Source organism: Arvicanthis niloticus, chromosome 18 (genome assembly GCF_011762505.2).
Source record: "Arvicanthis niloticus isolate mArvNil1 chromosome 18, mArvNil1.pat.X, whole genome shotgun sequence".
Taxonomy (NCBI): domain Eukaryota; kingdom Metazoa; phylum Chordata; class Mammalia; order Rodentia; family Muridae; genus Arvicanthis; species Arvicanthis niloticus.
Genome location: NC_047675.1, coordinates 11947555 through 11973354, shown reverse-complemented (window position 1 = coordinate 11973354; position 25800 = coordinate 11947555). Strand labels below are relative to the sequence as shown.

The window sequence follows — 25800 nt, the reverse complement described above, 5'->3', positions numbered from 1 at the left end:
TTCATCAGGAGGCCTTCATTAAACACGTTGGTTTTTCTACTTCAAAGCCTACCCTGATGCTTGCCAAGGGGGCTGCACAAGAGCTGGGGCTTGGGGTTCAGTGGCCCAACATACATGACCCGCTGGGTCCCACCCCAGCACCTCAAAAGACCATACAGACCCTGAACCAGGTTGGTTTTGCTTTCAGATGGGCAGATCTTCAGGTTCTCAGAGATTTTTGGATTCAGAGACTGTGAAGGTATGAGGGATCATACCTTTGTGGAATAAACTTCCCAGTGACAAAGCCAGGATAATTCTTACTTCCCAGATGGCTTCTCTGGAAACTCCTGGCAAGTGGATATAGTACAGAAACTCTATAGCTCAAAACATCTCTCCATGTCAGTAAAACTCTCTAGAACATTCTATGTTTCAGGTCAGGCCAAGTGTCTGACCACATGCTATTGTATCTCTTGGGGGTCCTGTCACACTTCTCAGTTCTGAAGGAGAACCAATTAGCCAGTGCCCACAGGCCCCTGACGCCATGATGACTCCAGGCTCCTTCTCGAGTTTTACAGACTCAGACAGTGTGTGATGAGCACACAGACCAGGGCCCTAGCACTGGACAGTCAGGAGTCACAGGCAGTGCAGGGGGGCACACTGCATAAGGAGGGTGGACAGATGACACTGGCATTTGATGGAGCAGGTGGCATCATGAAGGGACGCTCTAGAGAAGTTGAGGTTCCTTTTACAGAATTAATGGATCTGAGCTCTGTGGGGGTCATCACGGCCCCTCTTCTCCACATTCTAATCAGACTTCCAATGAGTGGGGCCACACGTGAAGGTGTATGCCACTCAGGGCAGCTCGCTGAGAGAACAGCACAAGTTATAGATCATACTCAGAGTTTCTTACCCGGACACAAGGACACCTCTTCTTGAGACCGGCCTCCAGCCTGAGCTGCTGGGAGACAGAGAGGATGGAACTGAGGTGGCCGACTGTCCCAAAGTGGAGAGAAAACAAGGGTCCACCCTTAGCAGTTGACCACAGTGGAACTGGCAAGTGGGAGAAGGATTCCCTTTGCCACAGTCAACTCCACAGTCCTGTAATCCTTCCCCCTCCACAGAGAGCAAAGATGGACATCTTTCATATGGCCCCATGGCCCTCAATAACTGATCTCTAAAAGTCTGCCTTGCTTCACGCATTAGAAACTGGTGGGGACAGGCTACTCCAAGACCAGCTCTGAGGGAAACAACAGAAAGCATAGAAGAGAACACTCCGAAAGGCCCATGATAAACATCCCAGAGGCCACCACACAGTAGATGCACTTACAGTATGAGAAAACATCTTAAAGGTACCCACAGAGCAGAAGGTACAAAAGAACACTGCTCCAGTCCCATTTCCATGAGGCGTAAAAGGAGGTTAGAAGGTCAGCTGATCTTGTTGGGGTGCGACCAGGAAGGGCAGGATAGAGGTCCTTTAGCCTGGAGGCGGCACACTCATCAATGGTGCCAGACCCAACTCTTAAGCTTGCCTGTACGCGTCTTAGACTTTATTCTTAAAAATTCTGAATGTATTTCAGCTGCTAAAGTGCTTGCCGAGCATGCGTGAGACCCTGATTCCAGCTCCAGCACGAAGTAAAGCTGGTGTCATAGAGACCCTGTCTTCACCTCCCTAAAAAAAAGTTTAGAGAAATTACTGAAATGCTTATTTTTTCAGTGCCAATAATATTTGGTTTTTTGTTTTGTTTTTTTATCTTTTTAAAGTCAGTGTTCTGTGTGGTTGTATCTTGATTCCCAGGCAAGTCTACAGTATCTCCTCCCACTGGCCTGAATTTCTTGATGGAACAGCCTCAGGTCTTCTGTTCCTTCCTCCCCACCCCTCCCGGAAGCAGCTCCCTGCATGATGACCAGGCTTGGACTTTGCTGGGTCTGGGATGGGAAGCGCTCCCTTCTGGAGTGGGGCTGTATAACAGTGTTTGATTCTTCAGGCCAAAAAGGGAACAGAGGCTCTGCAGAGAGGGCGGGAAACTGCACATACTCATTCCAAAGCTACCCCAGTGCAAGTGAGGCCTGAACTAGCCAAGAAACCAGGTTGGGGTGCTCTCGTGGTACCCAGGGCTCAGCCCAAACATGCCTCTTGTGAGGGCCCATCACCTACAGCCCTCAGAACTGCAGCATCCAGGATGGACAGGGGTGAGCTAAGGACAACAGAGGGGCTCCCCAACGCTTCTGCCTCCTCTTGAAAGGCTACAGAAAGGGGAAAGCCATTCAACAAGAAAGCCTATCAGTCCACTGATGCTCCCCTGAGACGGCAGCCCCTAGAGCCGTCTGAAGCTGTGTTCGGACCCCCTGACACTCTCAGAGCCCCAGCTACACTTTCCATTATTTATATTAAGGTCACGAATCCTCTGAGCATGTTACTGGGCTGGGATGTTTGGGAGGGCACACTGCCAGCCTTCAGGACCAACCTTTGCAAGGTGGAATTCGGGGGTAAAATCCTGGCACCTATCTGAAGCACCAATAACACTGTGGTTAAGGAGACATCCCTCAAAAAAAAAAAGAAAAAAAAAAAGGCCTTTGACTACATAAATCTTAATTTTCACCAGCCTCCAAGTAAGCCACGTACTCCAAAACCTCCTGCTCTCAATATAATTTCACAGCCCCAGAAACCGACCATCTGGAGCCCCCCAGAAGTGAACGCACCCCCTCTGTGCTCTTTGAGCAGAAACTCCAAGAGCCCACCTTTGCCTGAGATGGAAGGGCTCCACCCATTACAGAGGAGCTACAGATCCCTTACAAACTCTAAGTACCTGACCAGCCCAGATAATTTTGGCCCTCAACAGACTGGAGCCTGAAAAGCCAAGAGGCATATTTGGGCATGGCAGGGTGGCCAGCCAGCCTGGGGAGCAGGGTGTGTCCCCCCACACCGGGAATCTGGGTCATGCTTAGATGGCAGAGAAGCCTCGACTCTACCCACTCACGCCTGCCTGCATCACCCCAGATGCAAAGCCAAGTCCTCTTCTAGGTTTATGGGAAGCAAATGAGGACTTCATGGAATCGGGGCACTGTGTGCAATCAGTCTCAGCAGAGGAGAAACGGCTCTTTGCCATTTTCCTCTGGGTCGTTCATGGAAGGGGCATTGCCTACCTGCCCAAGATGTCCATATGGAGGCTGATCCTCCTGGCGTTCCTCCCCAGCTCCCCAGTGTATGAGAAGCTAAACCCAAGTCCACAAGCAGCCCTTCAAAGGGTCCCCCACTTCTTTCCCTTCCTTCAGCCTTCCCTCATACTGAAACAACCCACCTCAAGTCCTTCCCAGGCCATGAGCCTCACCAGGTGGATACCATTATGTTTCTTTACACCCCAAAAGATAACGCTGAAGGGGCTCTGATCTGTGACAGGAGGGAATGGAAGTTGCTCCTAGAGGTTCTGAAGATGTGTCCCTCAAACCACTAAAAAAAAAAAAAAAAATGGTCCCCAGATGCAGCTGGTGGCCCACCCAGAGCCACTAGCTGAGGGATGGCTTCTCCACCGGCAGGCCACATGGTATCCCATACTCTAGGCCTGAGGATCCCACCTTGGGTAGAAGGCCAGGGTTGAGAGACCGGAGTACTATTCCAAAGGATTTGAGGGGGACATGTATGGGTTCTCCCACCCTATAATCCAAATCGTCCAGGCACTGGCCCAGCTAGGGCTCCATCAGAAGTCAGACTCCATCGGAAGAGCCCCCATCAGTGTCCCCGCGCGACCCAGGATCCAGACCTTCGGTCTTCACAAGGAACCACTCACTCCCCAGTCCCAAGCCTCCTAACTACTCGCAGGCTCACTCTGCAGCTGCAGCCCAGCAGGCCTGGAGGCTGCCTCCCTCAGCTACCGGGCCCCCATCTCCAGCCCCTAGCCGCCGAGAAGCCCCCCAGCTCCCATCAGTCCCCAGGTCTCTCTCCCAGCCCCGCAGAGAGAGGAGGAGGAGGAGGAAGAAGAGGAGAAGGAAGAAGAGGAGGAGGTAGAGGAGGAGGAGGGGAGGCGCAGCCGCCCGGGCTGGGGCAAAAGGATATGGCCATTCCGTGATCTTTTTGGCGTATTTTCTCACCACGTTGTCTTCACTGAAGAGGAACAGGGAGCGGTTGACCGTGAGGCAGTTCTGGCGGACAGGGATGGGGTTGTAGAGGGCCATGGTCCGCGCTCTCTGCGCCATCGACTGCTTGTACATCCTCTGCGCTCCGGGCTGCCCGCCCTGCCGGCTGCCCCCGGCTCCTCGGCCGCCCGCGGCGCCCACGACCACCCCGGCGGCCGGCCCTGAGCCTCCTCCGCCTGCGCCGTAGCGGCCCGGCATCTCGTCTCCAAAGCGGGCCATTCTGCAAAGAGCAAAGGGCCTCGGGTTACGCGGCGGCTGCTGTTGCTGCGGCGAGCGCTGCGGAAGCCACGGCCACCGCCACCACCACCACCACCACCACCGCCGCCGCTGCTCAGGCTGGCCGGGCTGTGGGGACGGCGGCTGCACCTGCGACTGCGGAGACGCTCCACGGCCCAGCCCATCGGGCGGCGGCGCCCGGCCTCGGCTCGGGGGGCTCACGAGCGGGACGGCCCGGCCGAGCCGGGGAGCGCGGCTCGGGACATGCCGGCAGAGGCGGTGACCCCGGGCGGGAGGAGGGGTGCGGGGGAGGGCGCGGGGGCGGGGCGCGGGGGAGGGGCGCGGCAAAAATAACCGGGGACGCGATCCAGGCGATCCCCGGCCACCCACTCCGGAGAAGAAAAAAAATTTTTTTCAGTTAAAAAAAAATCAGTTAAAAAATAGTGTAAAAAGATCAGTTTCTTTTTTTTTTTTTTAAAGCAACGCTCCAATGCACACCCCCTTTAAAACGCGAAGTCTAAGCGAAGGACGTCCCCCCCTCCCTGGGACGCAGCGACTAGCTTCAAATTCCTCCGAGGTCCCGGTCAGCTTGGCATCTTGCTAAAGGCGTGGGCTCGGCCCATTAGAAAAAATAAAATAAAAAGAAGGAAAAATTAAATAACAAAAAAACAAAACCAGGTCTTTGCTATAGGAAGAGGGTGGCAGCGAAGGATTTGTCCGTCTGTTTTGCTGACTTTCCTAGACCTGGAAAGAATAGAAAATTCCTGAAAACGCTGCAGCCCCTCCCCCCAAATCCAACCCGACTGGAGAGCGGGGGGCGGAGGAGCGGGGCGCAGGGGCGCGGCGGGGCTCGGAGGCGTCAGGGAGCCGCTGGTCCCCGGCTTTGAAAAAGCCGATCTGTTTTCCTCCTGATTCAGCAGCCGCCGGCTCCTCTGCGCGCGGAAGCGTGTGTGCGCGCAGCCAGGCGCGGCGCAGCCTCGGCCGGGGGGAAATTGCAGCAGCGCAGTCTTGAAAATTCCCCACGGGGGGAAGGAGGCGAGAGAGCAAGCGAACGAGCGAGGGAGGGCGGTGCGCGGCGCTCGGCAGCGGCTCGGGCTGCGGCAGAGCCTGGCAGCATCCCACCCCCGGGCACCTCCCTCCCTTCCCCCAGCTCCGCTGAAAGAAGAGGTGCGGGGTGCGAGGAGGGAGCTGCCCGGCCGGGAACCGGGGCTAGATCGCGGCCCTGCGCCCTAGAGCAAGACCCACCCGGCGACACGCGCAACCAATCACCGGCGCGGGAGCAGGCACGGCCAGGCGCGCAGGGGGAAGTCGGGACAGAGTCCTCCCGCACAGGGGACCTTGCCTGCCACCCGAGGTCCGCGTCGCTGCCTAGAACGAGGCGTGCCCAGCAGGAAGGAAGAAACTTAGAAGACCAGAGGGTTTGGTCTGGAGACTTGGTGCGGGTGGCCGTCGCTCAACAAATGCGGGTCTGTTGAGCAGAAGACAGTTTTAACGAGCTTGGAGGGCCGTTTGGGGCACTTCTAGGAAGGCTGTGGACCCCGGGTGGGGGGTAGCAATCCAAGCTAATGTTTAGGAGATCCTGGTGGCAGCACCTGTGAGCTCCCAGGAGCAGACCACTCACCTTCCTAGGGTGCTAGGCTGGGGCTGCTGGCCTAGGTCGGCTTGAACCCTGCTGTATAAGGCACTTGGATCACCCCACCTGCTTTTTTTCTTTCTTTCTATTTGGAAACTCCATAAACACAGAGAAAACTACATAAATCACAAATGAACAAGTTGAGGAATTGCTGCGAATGAACCCTCCTGGAAGCCAGCTCCCCAGAAACCCGCCCACAGGCCTACACAGGGGCCAGCGCCAGTGTAACTTCTGCCGGAGCATTCTGCTAATTCTTTCAGCTTTATTTATGACCTTGGCATGCCTTCCTCGGCAGGAGTTATGTTTTGCTTCTTTTGATCCCATAGTAAGCGCCATCCTGCAGAACCTGTGGGTGACACATTTTCTTTGCTGTATAATACTCTACAAAGAAAATTCTACAATTTGCTTGTCCGGTTTCTTTTTACAATGGGCATCTGGGTTCTTTCTATTTGGGTCCACAGTACGGCATCGCCTGAGACGCCACAGCATGCGAGCTTGCGGCTTGTGGAGTAAGACTATGTATGGGCAGTGTTTCAGGCCCTATTCATGTAGTAGCTTCAGGTTTATAGGACGTGGAGCTATCTTCTAAATCAGATGTACCAAGAAATAGTTTTGGGAGCTAGAAAAGTGGCCAAACCGGCAGAGTTCAGGCTGCTCTTCCAAAGGACCTCAGCAGGATTCCCAGCACCTACATGGCGGCTTACAACCAGCTATAACTCCAGTTCCAGGCGATCCCTGGACACCAGGTGGGCACGTGGTGCACAGGCATGCATTCAAACAAAACACTCGTATATTTAAAAAATGAAATAATAAAGTTCTAAAAAGAAGGAATGGATTTCAGGGACCAGCGAGATGGCGCGCTGGGTAACAAGGTTTTCTGCTAAGCCTGCTGACTTAATTCCCAAGACCCATATGATGGAAGAAATTCCACTCTCATAAGCTGTGCTTGGACCTCCATACACATACACAATTTTAAAATACAATTAAATTGTTTTAATTATAAAGGAACTGTTTTGTTTTGTTTGTTTGTTTGTTTGTTTTATAGGAGCAGGCCTGCCATCATGGAACTCAGAGGCTGAGGCAGGGGGATTGTGATTTGTCATGAATTTCACTAAGCCTAAATGTTTGTAGACTGAAAAGCAGAGCGTGAAGGAGGGGGGAGAGGCTGTGGAGGCAAATCTTCAGCTAGTTAAAACCTGCTTGGCCCACACACAGTATTTGAGTTCATTTGAAACATTCTAGAATGATGTTATGTCTGTGTATAAGTTCTGTACATTTTAAGATTTTCTAATTTGTCAGAACAAGCCAGGTGTGGTGGTATCTACCTGTCACCAAAGAGGCAGAGGCAGGAGAATTGTTCTAAGTTCAAGGACAGTCTGAGCTCCAGGGTGCACTTTAGGCTAGTCAAATCCTGCCTCAAACAAGGAAGCATATAAATAAATCACAACAAAGAATTTGATACAGCATGCATGGTGTAAGTGATTAAAACACACAGGGCAGAGCTGTGGGGGGGGGGTGAGGGGGTAGGGGGAATGGCACTCATACACACACAGGGCAGAGCTGGGGGATGGCACTCACACACACACAGGGCAGAGCTGGGGGGATGGCACTCACACACACACACAGGGCAGAGCTGGGGGATGGCACTCACACACACACACAGGGCAGAGCTGGGGGGATGGCACTCACACACACACAGGGCAGAGCTGGGGGGATGGCACTCACACACACACAGGGCAGAGCTGGGGGGGTGGCACTCACACACACACAGGGCAGAGCTGGGGGGATGGCACTTACACACACAAAGGGAAGAGCTGGGGGGCACTCACACACACACAGGGCAGAGCTGGGGTGATGGCACTCACACACACAGGGCAGAGCTGGGGGTGATGGCACGCGCGCACACACACACACACACACACACACACAAACACACACACACACACACACACACACACACACACACACACACACACACACGGCAGAGCTTGGGGTGGGGGCTACTCAGGGCACTTGCCACACCGTGACAATGTTTATATATGACCCTGCTCTGCTTTTCACTGTCTCAAAGGCCAATAGCATAAACCAGGAAGCTGTTACCTAAGGAGATTAGGAGTCAGCCCAGGAGACCTGCACCTTGCAGGGCCTTTCCAGGAGGGTTGGTAAGATTCGTGTTCACCTGCAGGGATTTCTGAAGCCCCCTTAGCTGCTTAGACCAGAGTAGATCTGGAGGATGATGGAGTCCCAGGATAAAGATTCCAGAGTCTCCAGAGTAACCCCATTTGTGTGTATGTATATGTGCACATACACACAGGTGGTCAAGCACATGTGTGCAAATACACATGGAGGCCAGAGGACAGCTTTAGGTATTGTTCCTCAGGTGCTACCTGCCTTTTTGATTAAAGAATTGACTGATGATTGACTGACTGACTGGCTGACTGACTGATTGATTGATTGATTGATTGACTGACTGGGGGACAGACAGAGGTTGGCATCAGGTTTTGTTTTGTTCTATTTATTGTTCTCCTCAGTTCCACTGGCCTGCAGTTTGCCAAGTAGACCAAGCTGGCTGGTGGGCGAACCTGAGACATCTTCCAGACTCTGTCTCTCCAGCCCTGGGAGTGTAGTACCACACCCTACTTCTTATATGGGATTTGAGGAATCAACTCAGGTCCTCATGCTTAAAAGGCAAGGACTTTACAGGCTGAGCCACTTCCTGAGCCCAGTAGCCCATACATACACACTCCAGGAAAGGTTGGAAAATTCTCCTAAGTCACTGCTATGAGTCTAAAACCCGCTGACACTGTGCTCCATAGAGGACAGTCAGATATGCACTAAGGAGAACAGAGTATGTCTGTCAGCTAAGCATCTGAACGGGCTGAGAGCGGAGGCTCCTCCAGATCGACATCTTTTATTTATTACCGATGTTGTTTGTGTGTGAGCACCAGAGAATCAGTTTGTGATGTTGGTTCACTCATCCCACCTTTACGTGGGTGCCAGGGATAGGACCTGGGTCTCATCGCTTTCACAGCACCCTTCCCTGCTGAGCCATCCTGCTGACCCTTCTGGGTGTGCGTCTAAGAAGAAAGAGGAATGAGTGTGTGGAAGAACATGTCCAGGGTGCTGTTTGTGTGGCAGGTATGCACCTGCTGAGATCAATGTTTGGAGATCAGAGCAAAACTTAACTGAAGTCAGTTTTCTCCTTTTACCACATGGGTCCCAGGAAACAAACTCACATAATCAGGTGTGCCAAGCATCTTTCCCACCTCAGCCATCGTGTCAGCCCAGGCATTTGTAATTTCTATTCTATAAAAAAAAAAGTGACTGGCCTGGAGGGACCTGTTAGAAGCATCTCTCTGTGGATAACAATTCCACAAATGTGTTTATTTTGCAAAGTTTGTTCATTTAAAAAACAAAACACAAAACTTTGGGCTAGTGAGATGGTTCAGCAGCAAAGGCTCTTGCCCTGCAAACCTTGTGCTACTGCCTGAGTCAGATCCTGGGATCTTCCACATAAAGATGGACAGAGAGAAGGCCCTGCCCACACTGTTCTCTGGCCTCCACGTGTGTGCCACACTGTGCACACACCATGCACATATGTCATACATGCAGCATGTCATACATACAGTAACCATGAGTTAACGATAAAATAAAAATGCTTTCTTTTTTGAGCTGGGGTCTCATGTAGCCCAGACTGTCCTTAAACTCTCAGCTGGTCTCCTGTCTCAGCCTCCTCTCTGTGGGACTTACAGACTCAAGGCAGCATGCTTGACTTCTTTGAGTTCTTCTGGGTTTTATTTACATTTTTGAGACAGGGCCTCATGTATCCTAGGCTGGACTTAAACTCATTATATAGTCAAGGATGGCCTTAAGTTTCTGATCTTTCTGCCTCTGCCTCCTGAGTGCTGAGATTACAGGTATGTACTGCCACGCCCAGTTCTTGGTATGGAACCCAGGGCTTCAAACATACTGAGAAAATGCCTATCAGCTGGTTCCTGCTCTCAACCTGTTGCTTAATAATTCAATTGAGCTTCATATGGTGGGTATATGCAGTGGTGTGTGTGTGTGTGTGTGTGTGTGTGTGTGTGTGTGTGTGGTCAATTTCAGTAAAATTTCTGTATGTCTTCAGGGTTCTGGGTGCTGAGTCTGCTGGGTGCTGGGCTCTGCTGGATGCTGGTTTGGCAGCACTCTTTCTCGTTGTCTTTTGTTGGGAGACCCTGACCAGGAAGCCCCAACACCAACCTCAGCCTTCCTCCATGATGAAAAACAGACTGCCCCCCAGGGCCCTTGCCCACCCATGCTGCCACAGCAGATAAACAGGTTGCATGGGCTGCTCTGTTGAACGTTTATGTGCCAGTCTGGAGTGTAGCTTAGATGGTAGAGTACTTGCCTAGCACACACAAGTCCCTGGGTTCTATCCTCAGCACTGCATAAAGCCAGTGTCGTGGTGCACACATGTAATCCTCAGGAGACAGAAGCAAAGGGAGCAAATGTTCAAGGCCAGCCTGGTCTACGAGACCATGCCTACAAAAAGAAAAAACAAACAAGTAAACAACAACAAAAAACAAGTGCTGAGCCCTAGCTCATGTGTGTGTGTCCATGTTCATGTTAGTGTAGGTATACGTGTGTGCATCCATGTTCATGTATGTTTGGGTGCACATGCATGTGTCCTTGTTCATGTATGTGTCAGCACACATGAATGTGTGTGTCCATGTATGTGTGTGTCCAAGTGTGTGTGCACGTGTGCGTGTGTGTGTGTGTGTGTGTGTGTGTGTCAGAGGAACCATCAATTTACTTTTTAATGTTGTTTTTCATAGCATCTCTCATTGGCCTGGACCTCACTAGGTAGCCAGCAAGCCCCAGGGGTCCTCTTTGACTTCACTTCCCCAGAGCTAAGATTAGCAGCGCATACTACCATATGCTCAGCTTTTTACATGGGTTCTGGGGATTGAACTCCAGTCCTTATGCCTGGGCAGCAAGCCCTTTACTGACTCTGGCCATCTCCTCAGCCCTAATTGTTCTTCCACAAAGCCCCTAGAGGATGATACCAACTCTCCTCTCTCCGTAATCTTTTCCATTTGTTTCTATGTTCATTTTTCTTTGGTTTTGGATAAGGTATCACTGTGAAGCCCTGGTGGCCTGAAACTCTCTATATAGAACCCGCTGGTCTTGAGAGCACAGAGACCTGCCTGGTCCTGAACCACAATACTGGGATCAAAGTGTGTGTACCATGCCCAGCAAAATTTTGTTGTGCAATAACTTTTCCATGGAAAATTTAACTCATTTGCCCTGAAGAGTGATGGGCTCTGGATGCATTGCCACCAGGCATTGGTTTTGCAGATAAGGAGACATTCTTTAAGGCAAAGGAATTAATTTCTCACAGAATCTCAAGTGGCTACTATAGGTTGATCCTGGGCCTTCAATAACACCAGTGACTACTGTTGACCAGGGAGAAAGACTTGGAATCTCACTAGGCTCCTAGTCAGACAGGGTTTAACAGCAGGTGGCCAGAAGCCCCAGCCAGAGCTCTGTCTTGAATCCATTCATCAACTGGGGTCCATTTGTCAGGTGATGGCTGCCTGTGGCTGTTGTGTGACTGAACGGAGCACTAAAATGAATTTTCCCACGAGAAAGGCCCAGATCACATTCCCTCGCCTACTAACATGATTACCAGCAAAGCCAGCCGTTGAGCTGCAAGAAGGGGTCAGTCCAAAGGCATTTTGGCTCTGGCGTTCTGGCTGCACACCTGCCAATATTAAGTTCCAGGGTCTTTGGAGGTAGAGGAGAAGAGTGAAAAAGCCAGTTGAGTGTGCTAGCACGCATGCTTAACCCCAGCATTTGGAGGCAGAAGGAAGCAAATCTAAGCTGGGAGCCAGCCTGGTCTACATAGTGAGTTCAACATAGTTTGAGGTTGCCTTGAACTTTCAGCAATTCTCCTGCCTCAGCCTCTTAAGTAAAAGCCGTTGCCCCGCCCACATTTTCTAACCTCTTCCTTAGTTCCAAGAAAGATAAGCTTCTCCAAGATTATCCTTACCACCTAGCCCCAGGACAAGTTGTATCTCCAAGGAGCCTGCCTTTCTTTCTCTCGAGAAAAAACAGTTTGAGACCATCTCCATGTTGGGGACCATACAGCTTTTTTTTTTTTTTTTTTTTTGTCAAAGTAAACAGGCTCTTTGGTAACTGCTAAGAAAATGTACAAGAACTATCAGGGATGTCTAAAAAGCATGGATTGAAAGCTGAGAAATAGCTACACATGTCCTGTGTCAAAGCTGCTCCCACACTCATGCCTCCACCTGGGCTGGAAACGGCTATGGTCCCAAACATGCCTACAGTGCTCTAACCACTGAGCAAACATCCCTGCCCTCGATGGAGGACTCCAGGTAGATGCTCTAACCACTGACCCACTCCCCAGCCCATCACTGAGGGATTCCAGTTAGATGCTCTAACCACTGAGCCACGCCCCAGCCCCTCACTGGGGGATTCCAGGTAAGGACTACCACTGAGCCACACTCCTGCCCCTCACTTGGGAATTTCTAGGTAGTATCTCTACTACTGGGGTATGCCCCAGCCTGACACTTGTTAGTAAATGACCCTGCACTGTGGTTCTGGCAGACACGCAAATGATCAGAGTTAGCGGGATAAATCAGAGCCCCGTGGACACTGCTCAGCATCTCTGCCAAGAATACAGGCTGAGAATGATTTGTTTCCAACCAAGGTCAAATGAAGGGGTGTACTACAGAACGAGTGTCTTAGGAAGGGATAGTGTGACAAGTTCCGTTTAAGACCGAGTGACCCAATGCAGTTAAGGAAAACCTCCTGGGAGATCCAACCACAAGGATCTGACGCTGCCACACGGGACATTAGATGGCACAGCTGGTGCCCGGCAGGCTGGGTAATGATGTATTGATGCTAATTCCAGGGTGTGGCTGTTTCCTCTGTGCTTGTGCAAGAGATGGATCTATTTCAGGAAACTCTATTTTTAAGGTTAAAGGGCCACTGGGTCTCTCAGTAGCCCAAGAAGATAGAAAGAGGGAGAGTTAGGAAAGGCTGACATTTGAGGACATTGGACAAAGGACATGCAGGAATTCTTCGTGCTATTTGTTCAACTTTTTGGAGGTCTGAACTTTAAGGAAAAGAGAAAATGCAAACAGTTAGCAAAAGAAAGCTGTGTGTGCACATGGCTCGTTCTGTGTGCACACGTCTCATTGCCTTCCTGGGCACCTGCTGTGTGCCCAGTCATTTTGCAGCCATCGTCCAAGATAATGGTGTCCGAGCTGAATGGTGACAGAATGAGGGGACATGCAGTGTGTAGGAAGGCACTGCATGTGCAGTATGAAAGAGGAACCAGCACAGAGCTTCGGGGACTCAGAATGAGCAGCTGCATGGAAGACCGTCACACAGAATGACAACCCTTTTCCTTGTCACTCCGCCCCAATGTCCTTTTATGATCTTCACATTGTCAATTAACTTTGTTCTTTTAACCACTTCAAATTGCCCAGTATTAAATATCATTTTCCCCGTCACTGTTGTATTTAAACTGATCTTTAACTTTTTAATTAAATGTATGTATGTATGTGTGTGTTACGTATGCATATATGTGTGTTTGTATGATGCATGTGTGTGTATATGTGTAAGTATGTGTGTATGTATGTGTATATGTTTATATGTGTGTATGTGTGTATGTATGTATCTGTGTATGTATGTATATGTATGCATGCATGTAAGTATATATGTATGCATGTATGTGTGTTTGTGTGATGTATGTGTGCATATATGTGTATATATGTGTAAGTATGTCTGTATGTGTGTATGTCTGTATGTGTGTATGTATGTGCGTGTATTATGCATGCATGCATGTGTGTATGTGTATATATGTATCTGTGTATGTGTGTATGCATGCATTCATGTATGTACATGCGTATGTACATGCATATGTATGTAAGTATGTATGTAAGCATGTAAGTGGGTGTAAGTGGGTGAGTGCAGGGCCACAGCGCACATGTTGGAGATAACTTTTCAGAAGTCTTTCTTTCCACCACGTTGGTCCCAAGAATTGAACTCAAGTCACCAGACTTAGTGGCAGCACCCCTATCTGCTGTGTCATTTCTCAGGTCCCCCAAACTGATCTTAGACAGTATGTGACATATGAGGCCAAGTGGTGTAGCCCATAAGGACAAGTGTTAACCTTCAAAGGGCTTAGAAACAGGTTGGAATGCTAGCTGCTTCCCCCTGAACATTTATGTGTCAGTGATGAATTTCCAGGAACAATTCCAGAGGAGAGAACCTGATGCCACAAGCCAGAACACATTCAGACTCAGCCACACCATAGGTGTGACTTAGCTTGCACCACAGAAGAGGAGGGCTTTCTCTTTTCTCCCTGAACCCCTGAGGTCCTTCCTAACCCTATATCTGCTCAATAGTCTTCTCTCCTGGAGCTGAGGAGACAGGCTGGGAAAGATGCTTGCTGTGCAAACCTGAGTTTAAATCCCTAGCAAAAAGCTGGGTGTGGCCACTCAAAAACTAGGTGTAGGGGCTAGAGAGACGCTCAGAGGTCAAGAGCGCTGGCTGCACTTTCAGAGGTCATAGGTTCAATCTCCAGCACCTATGAGGTGCCTCACAACTCCTTGTAATAATAATTTCAGGGGACACAACACCTCTTCTGTCCTCTGTGGCACTGCACACACATGGTGCACAGACATGCATGCAGGCAAAGTACCCACACATATTTAAATGATACAATTTTTTAAACTGGAGGACCCCATAATGTCACCCTCCGACCCCCTACAGGTTTGTGCACACACATACACCACAACTAGACATTAAGTAAAAATTAAGTTAGGAAGACTGCATGATTGTATAATGGAGCAGATCCAGATGGTTAGCATTCTCAAGAGAAGAAATAATGACCACGTTTTCTTCTCTTTTAATCTTCTTTAGGGTCAACCATTGTCCTAATTTAAAATGTTTCTTCCTCTACCACTAACTTCTAATTTGATGGTGAACCCACCCCCCCCCCCTTGATTCCCTGTGGCCTGGTCTTGTCTCTGGTTCACCTCCTGTCCCTGGACTCCCTCTTTGTTACCTGGAAGAGGCCCTCCCCCCACGTCTCCTTCTGGACCCTGTCTTCCTCTCTTAGTTTCCTCTCCAACTGTGATGGAGTGCACCCTGCAGTAGTCTTCTGAGGAAGGGTACATGAGAGGTCGCCTAGTTACTCACTGCTGCATGAAATAGCTCAAACTTAATACCCGAGCAGTGCTGAGCAGTTGTTATAGTTTATGCATCAAGTAACCAACCGGAATCAGCTGGGTTGTGCTCCCCAACCGTCTCATGCCAATATAATCAAATGGTGATAGAGACTACTCATAAAAGGACTCCCCAGTCACAGGTCTGTCACAGAGCCTGGAGAGGCCCAAACAGTAGGATTTGGGGTCTCTCAGTCTGTGTGGTCGGTTTGGGGCTCTCACACTGTGAGGTCAGGTAAACGGGGTAAAAGGCCAGTTCAGAAATTCCAAGGTTTCTATATCCCTGGAAGAAGTCAGTATCTGAAGCCTCCCTTGTGACTTAACACTGGGAAGTGAGGAGAATTGATATTCTGATGGTTCTGTCCAGTGAGTCACAAAACCTCATCAAGGGAAGAAAGCGTGGATGTCACTCTCTTCTGGGAAAGCAGCAATTGCAAAAGAGAAAACACAGAGCAACATGCGGACAGCTGGGGAAACTGCAATCTGCCTCCAGAAGTAAGCTTTAGAGATGTGTGTGCTGGAAAGTCTCTTCATGCCCCTAAATACTGTGACTAGAATGGAAGAGACAGCACAGTAGAAGAGCCTCAGCTGCCTTCCTGAGATCCACACTCAGTCTCCAGCTCTTACATCAGGAGGCTCACACTGCCTGCAACTCCAGCTCCAGGGGATCTGACACCCTGTTCTGGACTCTGAGGGCAACACACACACACACACACACACACACACACACACACACACACACGAATAAAAAGAAAAGAAATCTTTTTTAAAAAAATCGCGTGTCTAGGTATAGAATTGTCACTCACACAGCATTTAACTTAGAAGCTCTGCTCCTTCTGCTGTCAGTCGTAGCCACACTGTTGGGACGTTTCAAACCTTCTTGTCCCTGGTCCCTTTACTCAGTCATGCTGGCCACTAGGCTATGAAACAGTTACTACTGTGCTGTGCATAGAAGCCAGTCTGCCCTTGAGCACTTGGAAGGATTTTCAGTGCAGAACCCAGGTCTTCCTTCTAACTTTGACAAACTTTCTTGAATGTTTCTTTGATGATTTCCACCCATCTGTGCTCTCTAATCTCTTAAGCCCTGTTATAAGTTAATGGACCCTTTTATTTGTTGTTTTTTATTCTGACCTCCTTACAATTACTCTTCTCTTTGAGAACATTCTCCTGTTCACCTTTTCATCCTACTGAGATTTAGCGTGCATTTTTATTTCAGTGTGATTAACAGTTTTGATGCACCCCCTTTTCTGTAATATTTTCTTGCTTTATGGTTGTATTTTTGTGCACTCCTAACAACAGCATTAATGATATTTCATATATTTTTAAGACTTATTTTATCTTTATTGGGATGGGGCAGAGGATATGCACAAAAGAAAGCAGTTGCCCATCCAAGCCAGAAGATGGTGTTATATCCCCTGGAGTTCCTAGCAGCTGTGAGCTACCATGTGGGTGCTGGGAACTGAATCTGGGTCCCCTGCAAGAGCAGCGGTTTCTCTGAACCAGTAAGCCACCTCACAATTATGCTGTCCTGAAGTTCTCCTGCACTTGTGTCTTCCTTTCGTTTGTCTGCTTGGGATCCTGTACACAAATGAAGAGGCTCATGGAGGGGTGGATACGTTTTGCTGATCTGCGGCAGATTCCTTAGGGGATCTGGCTAGGCTATTTGGTCAAAAAATCCCCAGTAACATTTTGCATTCCCTCTGAAACTTGCTTCTCCAGAAAAACAAGATGTAAATTTCTTGTACATAGATCATTTGACAAACACAACTTTTGTGCACAATTCTGGCCTGTTTTGGATTGAATGTGCAGACTAGAAACTTTTTGCAAAAACTTGTCAACTAAATGTCTTTCAAGTTTTTCTCTCAAGGCTGGGGGCATGTGTCAGCTGGTGGAGCTCTTGCTTAGTGTCCGTGGAGTCCCGAATTCCAGGCCTAGCATAAAGTAGTGCTGCTCACATCTGCAATCCCAGCACTGGGCAGCTAGGGACAGGAGGATTGGGAGCTCATGGGCAGCCTTGGCTACACACAGAGTTTGAAGCTAGCCTGAGCTACATGAGGCCCTATCTCAAACACATTAATGAATGAATAAATAAATTCTACTCTGTAAATGTGGAAGGTGGCTTCAGCCATGACAACCAGTGATTCTAACCCACTGCCACACACTAATTCACTTGCTTGATTCTTTTTTTTTTTAAATTTACTTCATACGAGTGTGGGTTCCAATGTTCTCTCCTTCCACTACATGGGTCCCCAGAATCAAACTCTGATCGTCAGCCTTGGTATGTCTTTAACCCACTAGTCCATCTCCCAAGTCCTTGCTCTGTTTTCTGAGATGTGGTTTAACTTTGTGGCTCAGGCTGGCCTTGGGCTCTGTGACTGCTGCCGTGGCATCTCAGTGATATGGTTACAGGTGTCCACTATCATATCCCCTTGATAGTGGATGGGACATAGACACAGACTTCAAATGTGTAAATGATGGAGAGTGGCAGCTATGAAATGAATTCACAAAGCCTTATTTTCTGTCTCCCTCCCTCTCCCTCTCTCTCTCCCCACTCTGTGTGTTTGTATGTCTGTCTGTCTCTCTGTGTCTGTCACACATACACGTGTACACACACACACACTGCACATACACACACTGCACACACACACACACACACACACACACACACACACACACACGCACGCGCGCGCGCCAGGGAACCCCTGAGTAGCCGGCATGATCAGCCCCACAGTCAGACGGGAGCTTCCAAACTCTGCGTGCTGAAGCTCAGGAGCGTATCCTCTAGGGCCAGGCCTCCAGATGAGACCAAAGGCCCATGGACACACAGGAGACACTCACACGGCCACACCTGGCAGCGGACCTACCTGCAGAAACAGGTGCTCGAAGGGACTGGTCATTCGAGCTGATGAAATTGGGGCACTTTGTTACCAAATAGTAGACAACACATTAACCTACAGTGCAACTCCGAATATCACAAGCACATGATGAGAATATTAAATTAACTAAAAATACAGATTCTAAAAACAAGATTATCAAACTCATAGCCAAATATATATATATATATATATATATATATATATATATATATATATATATGTAATTTTATTTTATTTTGTGTTTATGTCTTCTCACTATGAGTGTTATGAGTGTGCAGTGTCTTCAGAGGCCAGAAGGGAGTGAGATCCCCTGGGGCTGGAGTTATAGGCAGTTGTGAGCCATCATATGGGTGCTAAGGACTGAACCCAGGTCCTCTGGAAGAGCAGCCAGTGCTTTCTTACTCCTGCCTCTCCTAAGGAATTTTTTACTGAAAATTGAGTGAGACGTATGTGCTTTGTGTTGAGAGGAATTAACGGTGACATAAGCATTTGAAATGATGAATCATTTTCATTAACAGGAAGATGTCGCTTGGTGTTGGTTTGTCTTTTTGCATACCACAGAATTATTTTCATTATTATACAAGGGTTACAAGCAGTCATTTGCAGTCAGGTATTTAACGTTTTAGGTTCCATGGTTTTCTTTCTCTTCCTTTCCTTCAGAAGCCAGGTGCCTGGTACTGTAACAAAACACCCGAGGCAGTCAGCTGGTAAGGAAGAAAGGCCTATTCTGACTCACAGTCTCAGGGATTCGAGTTGACAGCACTTGCCCTGATTGGTGTCTGTGCAAGCACAGGCAGTAGTGTGTGTGTCATAGATGACTGGTCACTTAATGGGTCCAGGAAGTGAAACAGACAGGAAGGGTCAGAATCCCAATATTCCTTCAAAGGCATGTGCATGACCTCTTTCCAATAGGCTTCTCCCTTTAAAGGTTTCCTGACCTCCCAATGGTGTCAGAGCCTTAAGATCAGACCTTCTGCACAAGGTCCTTTAGAGAACATTCCAGATCAAAGCTATAACACGCCTTTAAGAAGAGTCAGTTTTTCTCCTTCCGGGATCCCAAATGACCTATTCTCTTACATAACCATCAGAGCTTTGCACCAAATGCTTCTAATTCTCCACCTGCAGACACATGTTAAGGTAGTGTTTCTCTGCATACTTTTGATTCTTCTAGGACCACATGACTACATCTGACCAATGAACTTTCAGTGGAGATGAATTATGTAATTTAATGACTAAGGTGGATGTCTCTAATGTTGCACTGTCCCAACAGTAGCCACTACCTATACAGGGTTATTAGTCATAAGTATATTTTAATACAGGCTCCAGAGATAGCTCAGTTGGTAAAGTAACTTGTCTGGAAAGCACAAAGACCTGAGTTCAATTCCCACAATCCATGTAACAAAAAGGCCAGACACAGCAGTGTTCACCTGTAATCCCAGCTGAAAGTTGTGGCTGGAAAGGGCAGTGGGGGAGGGGTGCAGACAGGTTCCCAGGGCTCAACGGCCACCCAGTCTTGTCTACTCGCTGAGTTCCAGGCTAGTAAGAGACTGTGTCTCAAAGGAACAATATGGACAGTAACTGAGGAACAATAGCTAAGGCTAACCTCTAACATGCATGCTTACATATGTAGATATACTTATGAGAACATTCATGTGAACATACATGTATTAGGGTTACCGTTGCTGTGATGAAACACCATGATCAAAGCAATGTGAGGAGGAAGGAGTTTATCCGACTTACATTTCATAGCACTGTTCATCAAAGAAGGAAGACAGGCAGGAACTCATGCAAGGCAGGAACCTGGAGCCAGGAGCTGATGCAGAGGCCATGGAGGGATGCTGCTTACTGACTTGATCCTGGCTTGCTCAGCCTGCTTCCTTATAGAACCCAGGACGACCAGCCCAGGGATGAAACCACCTACAATGGGTGGGGGTGGGGCCCTTCCCTATCAATCATTAATTAAGAAAATGTATATTTTATGTATAGTCTTATGGAGGTGGGTTCTTGAAGTTCCCTCCTCTCAGATGACCTGAGCTTCTATAAGTGGATATAAAACTAGCCAGGACAACACATACACACTCACATGCACACAAGCAAAAATAATCAAAACTTAATATGTGGGGTTTATTCATTTGTTTATGTTTGAGGCAGTACCTCACTGTATAGACCAGGTTGGCCACAAGCACACAAATATCTGTGTGCCTCTGCCTCCCAAGCACTGGGATACAGGTGTGCACCACCATGCCTGGTTTAAAATGTGTTGTTGGTTTTTTTAAAAAAAAATTTTGGGGCAATACCATGCTGGTGTGGAAAGGGGAAATGATGCCCTAACCCTACACAAAGAACCACAGACAACCTAGGAAGGCTTAGAGCTGGAGACAGTCCTCCCCAGCCTGTTATCCAAAACCAAATGGTCAGCACCTGAAACATACTCATACAAGTTACAGTATACAGACTGTGTAGGTCATATTTATATATTTATATATGTTTGGGAATACATATGTATGTATACACACACGTATGCATAACAGCCATTAAAGAAGAAGAGGCCATGAATTTGAACTAGAACAAGTAGGGGAACATGGGAGGGTTTGAATGGAGAAGGGAAGGGAAGTGATGTAACTTCCCTTAGTATAATCTCAAAAATCTTTAAGAAAAGAAAAATAAAAATGATTCACATTTATTTTTAAATTCGGTGTATGTGTGTCTATGAGTTAGTATGTGCACATAAGTGCAGTACCAATAGAGGCCAGAAGTGGGTGTTGGATCTCCTGGAGCTAGCATTATAGGCTGTTATGGTATGTTCTATGTGAGTGCTGGGAATTGGACGCAGGCCCTCTGTAAGAGCAGGAAACACCCCCAACCACTCAGTATCTCTTCAGCCACTAATGGGCTTTCAGTCATAAAAGACAAATTTCTACTCAAAGCCCATATGTGAATAGATAGATAGATAGATAGATAGATAGATAAGAAAGAGAAAATTTTAAAGGGCTAGAGAGATGGCCTAGCAGTTAAAGGCACTTTCTGGAAGACCTCATGGCCTGAGTCAATCCTTGGATGAACATATTGTAAAGAAAGAACCAACTCAACACTCACGTTATCCCTTCTCTCTCTCTCTCTCTCTCTCTCTCTCTCTCTCTCTCTCTCTCTCTCTCTCTGTCTCTCATACTCACACACACCATCACACATGCACACAGCCTCCACCCCCTGCCACATATAAGTAAACATAATTTATGTATTTCTTAAAAGGAAAAATTAAAACACCCCCACATATCTAGTAGCTGTCTTATAGGATCACACAGGTCCAAAGGAAATATTTTGGAAATCTCTCTTGGAAAGTGAGCACTCCTCTGGAGCAAGCTTTTTTACTGCACGGGAAATAGCAAAGCTCCAGATGGCGAGGGCTGCTTCAGACTGGCTCGCCTTGGAAATGCCATGGAGCAGAGGTCCCTGTCGACTCCTCGGGATGTGTTGGGAAGTGAGAAGACAGCTTCTATAGCTCTCAACCCACAGACACTTCAATGTTGACACCAAGGCTCCATCCGCAGTGTATACCCATTGACGATCTCAGACCTTCTTACAGTGTCTGCTGTATGATTTAGATAGAGTCTGCGTTTGCTCTCTGAGACGGTGGTAAAAAAAAAAAGCAGACCCTAGCCAGAGGTCTAGGGGCATCACTGATCTTGAGGGGACTAAGGCAGGGCTCATGGAACCCTGGTGAGTTCTCACCAGCAGGCAGTAAAAGAACAAGCCTGGTGAATGGAGAGATGGCTCAGTGCTTAACAGTGCTGGCTACTTTTGCAGAGGACCTGCATTCAGTTCCCAGCACCCACTCTGGGTGGCTTACAACCACATAGACACTCCAGCTCCTGGAAATCCGATGCCCCCTTCTGGCCTCCAACAGCACTGAACTCACATGGACCTTGAATGTTGAACCTAGAAGCATGGCTTTGTCCCCAGGAGGCACTATTGGGACACACTGGACTGTGGGGAGGTAAAGAACTGCAGCTTCTTCCTCAAGCTCAGAGCACTGGGGCCACTTGATTGCTACATAGACCCTCCAAAACCTGAGATAGGAAACTTTTGGCCTACTGCAGGTATTATAGCAACCTAGGCAATGGAACACACCTGCCCCAGGCATTTTGTTATAAATGGAAAACTAAGGCCACTTCTGTCTGTCTGTCTGTCTGTCTGTCTGTCTGTCTGTCTGTCTAGCTAGCTAGCTAACTAGCTAGCTATAGCTGTGGATGCCATTCTGAGGCCAATTTCTTAAGCCAGTTGTACATTCAACGAAGCAGTAATTAACAAGGGGCTGCTTGGCTTGGTTGAATGTCCTCCCTCCTCCCTCTTTCCTCCTCCCCTCTTGCTGCCTCTCACAGTTCTCAGACTGGAGCCTGGGTTTGTCTCCTGTATTCAGGAGAAGCCCCTCATCTCTAGCAACACCTTCAGCAGCACAGTCTTTAGCTCCAGTCCCTCAATGCAGCTCAGCGTGGTTCCATTCCAAAGAGGCTGGGGAGCCAGCTGCCATGGGGGTTTCCCCGGGCTGCATCCTATAAGGTGTAGACTTCTTGAATCCTGGACATAGCTTAGGACAAGCAGGAAAAGTGACAAGGAAGTTTGTCTGGGTGATGACAACTGTGTTTGGCCACTCAGTCACTGATGTCAGACACTGAAAGTGCTTTACAAATACCAACTTGCTGAACCTCACCAAGGCTGAGGCAGGAAGAAGATGCAACACCTGTGTTCCCGCAGCCAGGGGACAGAGCCCAAGCTCAAGCCAAAGTCTGGCTCTTGCACCTTTATCGTATTCTTGTGTTTATCTATGCATTAATGCATTAATGTATTGGGTAGGTGGGGGGTGCATGGCGATCAGAGGACAACTGGGGAGACTGGCTCTCTCTTTCCACCGTGTGAGTCCTGAGGATCAAAGTCAGGTCATCGGGCCTGATGATTCTCCCACCTCAGCCTCACAAATACTGTAAAAATAATCTGTGGCCAACCATGCAGGACGCAGCATTTGTATCCATAACCTTAGAACTATATTAAAGACTGTCTCAGCTAGCAAAGGTCCCTACTATACAATCTGCAGGCACCATTGCTGCTAGAATTTTGGGGTCTCGTCATGCTTGCCAAATGATGTGTTGGAAACTGGGGCTCCCCCTGGCGTGATTAGCCTCATTAATAAAATAATTTAGGAGCGGGCTCAAACAGAAGTGTTTAAAAGAAAAACCCCGGGGCAGATCAACTGCACACCCCAGCTGCTGCCTGGAGGAAAGGGTGCGGAGAGTGGGGGAAAGCCGTGTGCAGGTCAGCCACACACCAGGCCAGCAGCCACATGGCAGGGAGGGAAGCTTTAGGGAAGAGTAAAGAAACTCAGAACGTTGAAGGGGAGCCCCAGATTGTTAGGGGGGTCATGCTTGCAAGAAGTTGAATAATTCTGAAAATCAGACAAGCTTACAAGCTACATGGCTGTAGCTGGTAAAGCTCAGGCAGCAGGAGGCAAAGATTCTGGAGAGGGGAAAGTAGTATCTCATTAAAAGACTAATTATCCCTCCTGTGTAGCAACGGTTAAGGTGAACCCACTCTCCTAGGACTTGCCATAGAACAAGTGAGAAACGCAACCCAACTGGCTGCAGTGCAGGTATGAGGACGTGAGCTCAGACCCCCAGAATGCATGTGAAAGCTGAATGTGGCTGCACGTGTCTATAACCCAAGATTTAGAAGAAGCAGAAACAGGAGGATTCTGGATGCCTCAGCCCAGGGCTGGGAACTGAGGAAGCCATGAGTGGGTGTGTGTAAAGACCAAACAATGTCCAGAGTGAATTTGTAACATTGACATCACATCGGCACAGCCATGTCAAGAACCGGATGCCTCAGACCCATGAGGATGGCAAAGCCTTCCCTAGCTCCAGGGAGCGTCTGTGGACTATTGACCAGCATGTGCAATAACTAGCAGCTCCTTCCTACTTAGGATGACTGCATCCTCAGGCTACTGGACTGCAGAGATGTCCTCCGGAGATTGGCCAACCGTTCCTCCAGGCTGCACCTGGTAAACGCTGCCGTTCAGCGTTGTGGAGTTGGTGCTCTAGCAGAGCGAGCTCAGCCCACCCAATCCCAGCTTTTCTGAGCACAAGTCTGTGTGTCTGTCCTTTCTCATTCCCTCATCACACTGGTCAGGTTCTCAGGACAAAGCCACGCAGGTCACAGCAGCCTAGATGATTCCGAAGCTCTGGGTTCAGTGAGACATCCTGTCTCACACGAGAACTTGACAGTGACATTGTCTTCTGGTCTCCACGTGTGCAGACAGACACATGTGTGTGCACCTGCACACCCCACCCCGACACGGCTACCCAGGGGTGGTAATTGAGCTCCAGCCTCATCTGAGACCAATTTGATATAAGCAGGACACCACACTAGAGACACAGACAAGCAAAGTGACAGCATGGAGAGCTGCCAGTGCTCCCTTTAGGGAGTGTGTGGCCCTGAGAGGAGACAAATTTGAGTGCATTTCACCTCACAGAGGGACCACAATGGAGTGACCCCCAGGCCGGCAGTCCATCTGTGTCTTTCTCTTTCTTCCTTCCCAGGCATGGCCTCAGCCTTTGTGTGAGAAAGTGCTTTCCCCAGAGGCACCCATTTAAGAACACATCTCAAAGAACTATCAAGAAAAAGCAAGCCCAACTCCCTCCCCGCTTCTAGACAGAATTATGGGAGAAATGTAACTGGGCTCAAAGCTGTGTTACAAATCAGCATGACCTGGGGCTGTGCAATATTGGGTAAGTGAATGACCTCTCTGGGTAAGCAAAGGATATGACTGGACCTACAGAAGCTGAGGCTGAAAGAGGGCAGCACTGCCCAGCTCATAAAGGCACTAACCACTGTGCTTGACAGCCTGAGTTTGATCCTTTAAAAAGAGGCGCTAATTGCAAAAGGAGAATCAAACATAGCCGCCAGAGAGCAGTACAAAGCCAGCAAAAGTGGTGGCAGCCCCCTCCCAACAGGGGTCAAGACTGGGCAGTTAGACGACAGGACAAGGGAAGAGGATGGCATTATTGATGAATGCTTTGACAAAGAAGGGCTAGCTGGGGGCATGGCTCAGCCAAAGAGCAGCTGCCTGGAATCCCCCGGTGAGGAGCTCAGGGGGAGGCTCAGCAAGGTTCTGGGTTCATCCCCAGCACCACAGAAAAGACTTGTGTGGTGGTTTGAATATACTTGGCCCAGGGAATGGCACTCTTAAGAGGTGTGGCCTTGTTGGAGGAAGTGTGTCACTGTGGGCTTTGAGAGAGCTTCCTCCTAGCTGTCTGGACATCAGTCTTCTCCTAGTGGCCTTCAGACCGAGATGTAGAAATCTCAACTTCTCCTGCACCATGCCTGCCTGCATGCTGCCATGCCTTGATGAGAATGGACTGAACCTCTGAACCTGTAAGTCAACCCCAACTAAATGTTGTCCTTGTAAGAGTTGCCTTGGTCATGGTGCCTCTTCACAGCAATGGAAACCGAAACCCTAAGACACTTGGTTATCAAATGACCCAAAGGCCTTCTAAGAAGCATTTGGAAAGATGTTTCTAGGCCTGTAAACTAGAATTTGAGCATAAATGGGGGCACGTCTGTAATCCCAGGACCAGGCAGTTTCTTCTTGTCCAGACCACTAAGGAATGAACAGCTCACATGCACACTTCTTTTCATACTATCCTATCCTCAGCTTCCAAAGACATGTATGTAT

The 25800-nt window shown here is 48.7% G+C and overlaps 1 protein-coding gene across 6 annotated transcripts in view; it reads right to left on the bottom strand.

Moving 5' to 3' along the window:
• The window catches only part of Cacna1a (calcium voltage-gated channel subunit alpha1 A), a 299938-nt gene that overhangs the window by 226596 nt on the left and 47542 nt on the right, over positions 1-25800 (bottom strand). For all 6 annotated transcript variants that reach the window (XM_076915519.1, XM_076915517.1, XM_076915518.1 and 3 more), the window contains one exon: positions 4032-4330. In XM_076915519.1, the coding sequence (XP_076771634.1) occupies positions 4032-4330 (299 nt within the window). The remainder of the gene's footprint in view (positions 1-4031; positions 4331-25800) is intronic.